At 50.5% G+C, this 10,991-nt stretch overlaps 1 protein-coding gene across 1 annotated transcript; it reads right to left on the bottom strand.

Moving 5' to 3' along the window:
- Positions 1 to 584: 584 nt before the first annotated feature.
- Positions 585 to 9,104, bottom strand: RCVRN (recoverin). The gene is made up of 3 exons (XM_053569094.1): positions 8,557 to 9,104; positions 4,148 to 4,259; positions 585 to 1,368 (listed from the first exon to the last, which is right to left on the bottom strand). The coding sequence occupies exons 1-3, from the start codon at positions 8,935 to 8,937 to the stop codon at positions 1,253 to 1,255; spliced, it is 609 nt and encodes a 202-aa protein (XP_053425069.1). The 5' UTR covers positions 8,938 to 9,104; the 3' UTR covers positions 585 to 1,252.
- Positions 9,105 to 10,991: the final 1,887 nt, after the last annotated feature.

Below are 10,991 nucleotides of genomic sequence, written 5' to 3'. Positions count from 1 at the left end.
GGAGGCTGAGGGCAGCCCTGGCCTGCCTCGGCTCATCAGCTGACCCTGTGCAAGCTTCCTGTCTCTGAACTCACTTTTCCTGTCTTGAAATTTTGGGGCCTCAGGGGCGTAATGGTTGTTTTCTTCATTGGCAGCTGAACTCAAGGCTGTCTGCTGTAATCACGTAGAGGGCACTGCTATTCCCTGGCCGCCTGAGCCACAGCCCTGGCTGCCACCCCTGCTACCTCTCCTCCTGGTCCTGCAGCCAGTAGGGCGGGTTCTGCCTTCTAGCAGCACCCGATGGCTGGTCATCCCCCCTATTCCCAGTCTTGCCCCCGACTTATTTCAGGCTACAAGGAGCTTTTCTGGCAAACATCACCTCTCCCCATTTCCAATTTCACAGCGGCTCCACGACCCCCACAGAGAAGCCCAAAGAGTTCAGCATGGGCCTCGGGAAGTCCCCATGTGTCCAGCCTCACCTCCACTCCCCTCCAGCCACCCTGGGCTCCTACATCCCTGGCATGTGTCATTCCAGCTCCTGGGCTGTGTCAGTCACCCTCTGCCTGAGACCTGACACCCCTGCCACAGTTCACTGGGCCTGAATTTAAATGTCCCTTCATCAGAAAAGTCATCCCGGATCCTCCCTGACAAGACGGCCCCTCCTGTTATGTCTTCCCACATGCTTTCCACATTCCCATGGTAACGTCAGCTGCCGCCCACGTCTCCTTCCAGGTCCCTTATTTCCTCCGGACAGTGAGCTCTGTGGGAGAAGGACCGTGTCCATCCCTTTTGGTACCACAGGCTCAGCACAGCCTAGCCCTGCCACTGCAACATAGCCTTGTCTTTGAGCCGACGTGACTCACTTGCTTTTCCCTTTGAAGAGTGACCAGCCAGCTGCATGCCCAGCTCCCCTTGCATTCATTGCAACCTGCTTAGCCAGCACTCCACAAAGGAGCTTATTTACATGGGGGTGACATTTAGGGCTCCTATGACCTAATCCTGGGATTATCACAGGGCCATGCACGGGTCGGCAGAGCAGAGGGAGGGGAGGCTGGCGGGGTATGACAGGAAGGACACTAAAGACAGGGGACTGCTAAACATGCTTCAGTTTGGCAGGGAGCTGTGCAGGATTTGCAGGCCTCTGCCCTGGCCCTGGGTGTGTAAGTGCATGCGTGTGTGTGCGCGTGCATGTGCATGTGTGCCTGTGTGAGTGTGTACATGTGAGTGTGTGTCAAATGCGCGGTCACAGGTGGGCGAAGCTGAGCTGTTGGCATCAGGGTTTCTTTTCCTTTAACCTTTCCTTCACTTTTTGAGGCTCGAACTGGATCAGTCGCAGAATCTCCTTATTGGCCAGGGTCCCCTCGATGAATTCTTCCTCTGTAAGCTTATCTGTGCATTGGGGAAAAGACAGGCAACAGTCAGGACCAATAGCCAATCAAGCTGCCAGGAGGCTGGCATCCAGCCCAACCCCAGTGCGAACGTCTTCATTGCGCCTTGCTGGTTATTCAATGTTTAAATAATGATCGTAACTATTACTATTCGTGATTATTATATATTCCATATTCACTCATGTCTCAAGCCTCAAAATTGAAAGGAACTTGTGAGGGGCTGACAAAGCAAAATGAGAAGCAGGGGCCGACCCCGGTCCCCCAGAGAGTAGGGAGGGAGAGGTAGGTGGGAGGTCAAGTGGGATTTAAGGGAGAACCTGGCTGGCAGAGAGGTCCCTCTAGTCCTTGCAAGACACGGAGAGCGTTTCTGGCTGACAACTCCTGTAGGACCCCTCCCCGCACATCTATCTCCGCATCCCTGGATCTGGTCTGCCTCCTTACTTAGGGTCAGTACTGAGAGAAAGCCTGCATCCAACCAGGCTCAGTTTCCCAGGGTTTCCACCAGCTGTCCCACTGTGTTCAGATCAACCTGGTTAAGTTCATGTTCCCGAGCCCAGATGCCACTGTGCTTGGGGCTGAGGCTGCTGCAGAGAACAGAGATAAAGTCCGTCTCCAGGACACTCTTGATCTGGTGAGGACAGTCACACATAGACACAACTCCAGAGTGAGGCAGCTGCTCCTTTCTGCTCATGGCCACATGCGTGTAGTGTCCAGCACACAGTAGGTACTCAACAAAGCTCTGCTGAGCTTAACTGGATTTCCACTCTTTGGGGCATCCTTAATCCCTTTTGGGATAGGATCTTGGCTGGCTCCCTCCACAAGGCTGGGTGATGGAATTTAGGTTTTAAAGTCCCAGCTGTCTCACCAGCCTGACACAGAGCTTGCAACTCCTGTCATCAGAGCCCGACTGTGTGGTGAGGCACTTGTCTCCAGATGGGCCATGTGGAAGCACACACATCACACACGTCACCGCAGGAGGAACACTGAAGCCCTCTGACTCTATCCCTGTCTGGGACGTTCACCTGGGTCAGTCTTCAGATTAGCAAAGTAGCAGAACACAGGCAGAGGCTGTGGAGGAGGTTAGAAAGGCAGGTGGGTGAGGTGGCAAAGGGAGGCACCTTGAGCAGCCAGGTCCTGTGCACATGAGAAGGTGCTCAGAGGAGAGGTACCCGTTAGGGCGGGAAGTGGCCAGGTGCACGAGGCACCAGGCGTGGGCTCTCGGGGGTGCTCACTTTCGGGTCATGTGGGTATGACGTTGGCACCTGCAGTCAAGCACCTCCTTAAGTCCTTTGCTCTGTGCCCCTCATTGCCTCCTGAGGTCTCCGCCTCTGTGACCTTCCTGCCTCTTTGACTTCATCATTTAACAGCAGATTAGTAGGAACAGGGTCATCTCTCTCTGCCCTTATTCTGCGTCTTGCTCAGGTTTTTCTTCTTGAACTCCGGTAAGAAACTGCCCCCAAGGCTCGGCACTTGTAGTTCAGCGGCTAGGGCACCAGCCACATACACTGGAGCTGGCGGGTTCCAACCCAGCCCGGGCCTGCCAAAGAAATTGCCCCAGAGGTCACCCAATACTGGCCCCTCAGGTACGTTTGAGCCATGCCATTTATGGATGGAGACTTTAGATTTTTAAAATCTCACTGGCTAGCTTCTCTTTTAAAAAAAGAAAATCATCAAATGATGTGGCACAAATATACCCCGTGGAATGTACTAGAAGTGATGTGACCAGACATGCACCCTCTACTGTTAGCCACTCTCCATCACTTAGGGGACTATGTCTGCAGGACTCAATTTTGTCATTCCAGCCCCGGAGTTTGTAGCCCCCAGCCTGACACCAACTCTTCTGCCACGTCCTTCCCGTACTGGCTGTGAGCATCCCGGGCCCATGGCTCCAGCTAACCGGTTCTGGAATTTATCACTGTTTAAATGCAAGAACACGCTTTTCATGGGCTATTTCTAGCCACGGACTGAGCAAGGCAAGGACATGAAGACAGCTGAGGACACCCCAGCACATCTGCCCACACTTTCTCAGAACACACTGCTTCTAAGACGTTCCTTGCCCAATCTCCCTTCCTTCCCAGTTCCTTTCCCAGCTTCCCTTAGACTCTGCCCTGTTTCCCCACATCAGCCTTTTCTCCCCTTAAACATCCAGCAATCTATAGTGCTGCTTCTTGGGGGACCCAGACGAATTTCCTAGTGTAAAACCACATATATTTAGATTCCACTTACTGGGGGCTTGATGTTAAATCAAAGCCAGGCTGAGCCAAAGTTTGCCCCTATCCTGATTGTGCAGATGGCATTTTAAAAAACAAACCAAAATGTTCAAAGAATCCACTCTCCATTAGAAAAAAAAATCCCTCGATTGGTCTGTCATTCCTCTAACTGGCCATCTGCATGTAAATTGCTAAGGAGCTAATTGCCTTTCATTTTTGCTATTCCTGAAATATAGCCTAACTCTATTATAACAAAAGGTGTTTTTCTTTGAAAGGCTCCATAATTTAGAGCTTTCCTCCCAACCCCATCCCTATCCCAAGAATACCAGGCAGCACGGAAGTTTTGTAAGCCATGGAGGCACAGTGTCACTCCAGGGGCGTGAGGAACTGGCAGGGCAAATGACCGTTAGGCCATCCCCCCCTCAGACCCTTCAGATAGCCCTGGAATTGCAAGATGGGCAGTCACAGTCCTGCCTGGCCACTGTGACTCAGAAAAGTAAATCTTGTTGGAGTCTCCAGGAAACAGCCTGAGACTGTCAGATCAAAGGCGGTGAAGGAAAAGGAATTCACCATCATCTTTCTTTCCAAAGAAATTCCAGATCTTCTCAGCTCGCTTTTCTGGTGTGTTTTCGTCATCTGGGAGGTGCTTCACATCCTCAGGATTGATCATTTTGAAAATAGCCTGTACCAAATCAGAAGAAGGAACTTGTTAGAAGGAACTGCGAGGGCTGGTAACCCTGGGAAAACCCACATCCCATGCCAGGCAGGATAATCTACTCAAAACGGATGAAATACTTAGACCTAAGACCTGAAACTGTAAAACTCCAAGAAAAATCGTAAGACAAAAAGCTTTCGACTTTGGTCTTGACAATAACTTTTTGGCTATAACACCCAAAGCACAGGCAACAAAAATAAAAATAAACAAATGGGATTATGTCAAACTAAAAAGCTTCTGCAAAGCTAAGGAAACAACCAACAAAATGAAAAGGCAACTTATGGAATGGAAGAAAACATTTGCAAACCCTGTATCAATGGTTAATATAAAAATATATATAAGGACCCTCCACACACACACACACACACAACTCAATAGCAAAACAACAAATAGCCCAGTTGAAAACCTGAGCAAAGACCCTGAAGAGACATTTCTGCAAAGAAGCCATACCAAAGGCCAACAGGTATATGAGAAGGTGCTGGTCACTACTGGTCATCAGGGAAATACACATCTACACCATAATCAGATGTCACCTCACCCCTGTTAGGACAGCTGCCGTCAAAAAGACAAGAGATAACAGGTGCTGGGAAGGGTGTGGCTCAAAGAGAACCTTGGAACACTATTGGTTGGAATGTAAATTGGTACAACCATATGGAAAACACATTGGGGACCTAGGTCACTTCCAACAGTGTCCCTCTCTCAGAGGCCAAATAGCCCAGAGGATGAGGCATCCCCCAAGGTAATGGTTATACTACGATGCCCAGGCCACTCCTTGACCTGCTGAATCAGAATTCCTACTGGTGGGGCCTGGGCATCTGTATTTTTGAGATCCCCATGAAGGACAGGGAACGTCTGGAAGGGGTGAAGAAGGATCTCACTTCTTATTTTGTGCCTTTCTGTACTTCAAATTTTCTGACCATGTAGACATAAATAAGAAAATAAAAATTAACAAGCTTCCCGACAATAATCCCACGTCAGCCCCAAGTTTGGAGTTTGGGAATTGCAACAGTGGACTCTACTGCACAGAGGTTTTGGAGGAGTGAACGTCTTCTCTTGAGTCCATATGGTACCTCAGTGGCTCAGCAGGGTTGGCGCGTTGCGATAATGGCTAACATTTGATTAACTCTTAGTAGGTGCCACTTTCCTAAACATTTTTACACCTAACCACGACAATCTTACAAAATTGCTATTATTAGTCCCTATAACAACTAACTTGCTGAAAGTCTCCAGCTGGAAGCAGAAGAGGACGAATTCTAACCCCGGCAGTTTGACTCTTTAGCCGGCATTCTTGTGTTAAGTCACAAACTGCTCACCTCCCAGTGGCTGTGACACCAGAAGGGTTCTAGTCGAGGCTGAGGACTGGCAGGTGTCGATAAGAACTTCCCAGAGGAAGCCCCAAGAAAGGCTTAGCTTTGGGCTCAAAGATCTGTCTTGCCTCCCTCTCCCTCTCTCTAATAAAGGAACCAGCTGTGCCAGGCAGGAGGTGCCTCCAGACCTGTGAGATCAGGGAAAGGGGCAAGGTGGCTCCATGTACCCTTGTGTCAAATTAAAAGTTCCTAGGATTCTGCTGGCTCAGGAACGCCAGGGCCAGCCAGGCACATAGAGGACACTCAAGGATCCCTTAGGTGAGGCAGCTCCAGTGTGTAGACAGGAGTGTTGGGCAGGAGTTTGAGGGATACTCGCTCTGGCTAGAGCTTTCTGCCTCCGGGGAGACACCTGGGAACAGGCCGGATGGGGTGGTGATGCCTTTGAAATTAGCCGGCAGAGAAGTTCAACAGCTATGAGAAGTTCCCTTTCAGCCTCCTGGTGCTATAACGAAAGGAATAAGGAGAATAAACCCAGCAGCTGTGGGTAGCCCTGAGGGGGATGTAAGTGTAGGTGGGTCCCATGAGGTCTGTCTGTCTGTCCCGAGCCAGGGGCATCATGTGCAGGCGTGTCAGCCAAACATGGGAGTGACTGGCTTCCAACACAGGACAGAACTTCAGATTCTGAGGAAGGTCACAAACCTCATCGAACCCTCACAACAGCCCCAGGAAGGGGGCTAAGTAGGTATTAGAGCTGGGAGTAGAACCCTCCACTTCTGACTCAGGCTGGTGCTCTGCCCATGACCTTGTAATCTGGTGAATAGCTCAGCCCTTCTGCCACCTGTACAGCCTCGGCCATTGCCGCTTTCTCCCTCCCTTCCCTTCCCTTATCTGTCTCTCCTCTCCTTCTCCTCCTTGCCTTCTTTCCTTCCTTCTTTCCCCTTTCTTCCTCTCTTTTCTCCCTCCTATCTTTCCTTCTCCTCCCCTTCCTCCTCGTTTTCTTCAAGGAGCACCAACTTGTGGGTTTCTGTTGGGCCCAGCATCCTTGTGCCACTCTGGAGACGTGGTCCCTGTCCCAAGAAACATCATAGCCAGTCCAGGGGAGCTCCCTCTTCAGACGGTGCCGAGATGAAGGTGAGGGTGACATGTGGCCATTAACAAGAGACCCACGCTGAGCACTGAGGATGAGCCCACCGACCACAAGCTGCATGCCTGGCCATTTTATTTACAGTTTCTCCTAATAAGGCTGGGAGATGCAAATGAAAGCATGATTATGAGTGCACTAAAAAGTATATGAAACGTTAGCAACATTCTCCTTACTAACAGGAGTTTGAGACCAGCCTGAACAAGAGTGAGACCCGGTCTCTACCAAAAATAGAAAAAATTAGCCAGGAGTGATGGTGAGCACCTGTAGTCCCAGCTACTTGGGAGGCTGAGGCAGGAGGATCGCTTGAACCCAGGAATTTGAGGTTGCTGTGAGCTAGGCTAATATCACAGCACACTAGGCAGGGTAACAGAGTGAGAGTCTGTCTCAAAAAAAAAAAAAAAAAAAAACCCAAACCAGGGGTGGCACCTGTGGCTCATAGGAGTAGGGCACTGGCCCCATATGCTGGAGGTGGGTTCAAACCCAGCCCTGGCCAAAAATAGCAAAAAAAAACCCCCTAAAACCCACAACCAAAAAAACAAAAACATTATTTTTGTGAAACCTAAAATGTTCTTAACGAATGATCTGACACTAGGATGATGTGGACAGAAGAAAATATGTGATGAGAGGCACGTGGAAGTGTGCACGCTTGTCAGGGAGGCTGGAAGGAGCCCCAAGAGACAGTGAGCAGATCTTACAACACGAGACAGATGCAACGCTCACGGGCAATGAAACCACCTGGTGTTAGGAAGAGCATCAGGACCAGAACTCAGAGTTCATGTCTCTTTACTCTGACCTCGTTCTCCTTAATATTTGAGGCATATTCTGTGTTTAAAATTAATTGTGACAGAATTTGATTGTGTACTTCTGAAAAATTTGAAGGGCATTTTAATATGGAAAAGAAGGAGGGAAGGAAGGAAGGAAAGGAGGGAGGAGGGAAGAGGAAAAAGGAGGAAAGAAGGAAGGAAGGAAGGAAGGAAGGAAAAGGAGGGAGGGAGGAATGGAGGGGGAGGGAGGAAGATAAAAAATGTAAATACTATTATGTGCTGCTTAACATCGGGGACACTTTCTGAGAAATGCACTGTTAGGTGATTTTGTCATTGTGTGAATGTACGGAGTGTGATTAACACAAACCTACGTGGTACAGCCGCCTAGTGCACACCTAGCTGTCTGGTGTGGCCCAATGCTCCCAGGCTGCAAACCTCTGCAGTGTGCCACTGTACGGAATCCTGGGGGCAACTGTCACACAATGGTAGGTATTTGCGTATCTAAACATATCCAAACATAGAAAAGGTTCAGTAACAATAGGGTACAAAAGATAAAATATGGTGCACCTGTCCAGGGCACTGACCACGCACGAGTGGAGCTCACAGGACTGGAGTGAGTGTGAGTGAGTGTGAGGGCCTCAGGCACTATCATACACTACTATAGACTTTATGAACACCGTGCCCTGTCGCTACCATGAATTTATTTAAAACGGAAATAACTGCACTAATGATGTTATAGTGGCTATGATGTCACGAGGCAATAGGACTTTTTCGGCTCTATCATTATCTTAGGGGATCATCACGACATACATGGTCCATTGCCGACCACAGTGCCCTCATGAAGTGAGTGTCTGTATTAGGAAATACCCCAATTCTTCTTTAAAAAGAAAGTGCAGCTGTGGGCAAGCACTCAGCCCTCTAGTAACATCAGCATCTTGGAGACCCTTCTCTACCACACTGTCAGAGGCAGTGGATGAATCCCCACATCCTGTCCCTCAGCTCTGTGCCTTCTGCAGTAAGACCGCTGGAAGGGGGACGGGGACACTGACCGTGACGATGTCGAGCACTTCATTCTTGCTGATGGCCCCGTTGCCGTCCACGTCATAGAGGGAGAAGGCCCACTCCAGCTTCTGGTTGGGCTTGCCCGCGGTGGTCATGTGCAGGGCGATGACGTACTCCTTGAAGTCCAGGGTGCCATCGCTGTTGGCATCAAAGCTTCGGAACACGTGCTGGGCGTAGGCCTTGGGGTCAGCGTCCGGGAAGAACTTGGCGTAGATGCTCTGGAACTCCTGCTGGGTGATGCGGCCGCTGGGGCACTCCTTCAGGAAGGACTGGTACCAGGCGCACAGCTCCTCCTCCGTGAACTTGGTGTTCAGCTGCAGCTCCTCCAGGATCTCCTTGGACAGGGCTCCGCTTTTGCTGTTCCCCATGGGTGAGGGAGAGTGGGCAGCGGCTGGGCAGTCGCTGGATGGGACGCGTGTGGTCCCCTGGCTGCCGGGGCTCAGTGTTGGTGTGAGATGGCGACTGAGACGCTGGCAGATTAGGAGGATTTGTGACCAGCTCTTCCCAGTTCTTGGAGAGAGGAGGGGCCTGGGAGCTTGGTTGTGTGTGTTGGGGGAGCACCCAGAACCCTCCTGAGATTAAAATAAAGAGCCGAGGGCAGGTGATCAACTAACTCAAATCTTGGCCTTCTGGGAGCATGTCGAGGTGGGAATCTTCAGAGCCAGAGCCTCGCGGCCTACCCGTTCAAGGGTGACCATGCTCTCTCCGTGTCTAACTCTGGGTGTCTTGGGGCACAGCTGGCATCTCACATGCACTGGAGTGCAGACTCTGCAGTTCAAATCCCAGGTGGGCCATTTAACTAGCTGTGCGCCCCCGGGCCTGTCTATTAACCTCTCTCCACCTGACATGCCCTTCTCCTAATCTTTTGCCTCAGTCACATCTCTGCTAAAATGTCACCTTTTTAGCAAGGCCTATACTGGCCACTCGGTTTCTAAGACAGCACGACCAAACAGTGCCCTCACCAGAAAGAAAGTTCTGTGAACAAAGGGACTTTGTCTGTGTTGTTCCGGGCTCATCTCCATTGCCAAAAACAGTGCCTGGCAGGTTTGGGCCTTTGGGAGATATTTCTTACATGAATGGGCATAATTCTGTGTCATTGTCATGGTGAGGCTGAAATGAGCTAATGAGTGCGGCACACTTGGTATAGAACTTGGCACACAGTGGGCCACATGTGTTAGGTTTCAGTATTGGTCAATAATAGGGATTAATAAAAGATAAACTGCCAGCCGGGCTCAGTGGCTAATGCCTGTAATTCCAGCCCTCCGGGAGACCAAGAATGCTTGAGCTCAGGAGTTCAAGACCACCTTGAGCAAGAGTGAGATTCCCCCCCCAGCCCCTTGTCTCTACTAAAAATAAAAAAATTAACTGAGCATTGTGGTGGGAGCCTGTAGTTCCAGCTACCTGGAAGGCTGAGGCAGGAGAATCAGTTGAACCCAGGAGTTTGAGGTTGCTGTGAGCTATGATGCCAGGGCAACTGAGTGAGACTCTGTCCCCCTCCACAAAAACAAGATAAGTAGGTGGACTGAGTGAGGCAGGTGGGCAGGGACAGCAGGGAGCAGTGAGGCCTATGCCTCACACAGAAGGGGCCACCAGGGAATGCCGTCTTACAAGATTGTGGCCGAGTGTTGTGAGAGATTTTTTTTTTTATTGTTGGGGATTCAATGAGGGTACAATAAGCCAGGTTACACTGATTGCAATTGTTAGGTAAAGTCCCTCTTGCAATCATGTCTTGCCCCCATAAAGAGAGATTTTTTAAAATTTTTGATTATCTAAGAGAAATCCAGAAATCAGCATTTTTGATGCAATTGCCACACTTTCAACCTTTCACTTATTCATTCGTTCATTTAATTAATTCAGAATTAAAAACCACAGTGTTGTCCCCAGCTCAGCGTGAGCCCACAGGTTGTCCGTTTGCAGCTGAGCTCGTTGCAAACAGGGAGGCAATGACACGCCTTGGTCAAGCGAGTGAGTAGATAAAGGGATGGGTGGCCGGAGACAGGGAGCTGTGCAAAGGAAGGCTCTGCGTCCCTGCAGCCAGCCCTGGTGGCAGGACAGAGGACAAGGAAGCACCACGTGACAAACCCTTGCCACTGTGCCACTTACCTGAATTCTCGTCACGGGAGGGAAGGTGGCCAGTGCTCTTTGCTTATCCAAGCACAGGGCTGGGGAACAGCACACCCAGACCCCGCATTGCCACCACGGATGGAGAGCTGTCTTCTCTTTGTCCCAGGATGGGAATTAGGAGGAATAAACCCCCAGTCTCCCGGCCGCTAAGCCAGGGCTTGTCCCCTGTTTCCTACCAGGAGAATGAGGAACCCCTGCTGGGAGAAAGCCACCTGACCTTGCTCAGGGAGGACAGAGCAGTTTGGGCCAGGAGGCGCTGACCCATCCCACCTGGTCCTTCTGCCTGCCGCAGTCAGGG

Source organism: Nycticebus coucang, chromosome 18 (assembly GCF_027406575.1).
Source record: "Nycticebus coucang isolate mNycCou1 chromosome 18, mNycCou1.pri, whole genome shotgun sequence".
Classification (NCBI taxonomy): Eukaryota; Metazoa; Chordata; class Mammalia; order Primates; family Lorisidae; genus Nycticebus; species Nycticebus coucang.
Note: the sequence above shows the minus strand (reverse complement) of the source record. Positions and strands in the feature narration are given on the sequence as shown.

Excerpts from the sequence above, each read along its gene's own strand:
- RCVRN (XM_053569094.1), bottom strand. The coding sequence starts at position 8,937 with ATGGGGAACAGCAAAAGCGGAGCCCTGTCCAAGGAGATCCTGGAGGAG. Across the intron at positions 4,260-8,556 it reads AAGTGCTCGACATCGTCACG|GCTATTTTCAAAATGATCAA; the intron begins GTCAGTGTCCCC and ends GATTTGGTACAG. Across the intron at positions 1,369-4,147 it reads CTTTGGAAAGAAAGATGATG|ATAAGCTTACAGAGGAAGAA; the intron begins GTGAATTCCTTT and ends CCCAATGCACAG.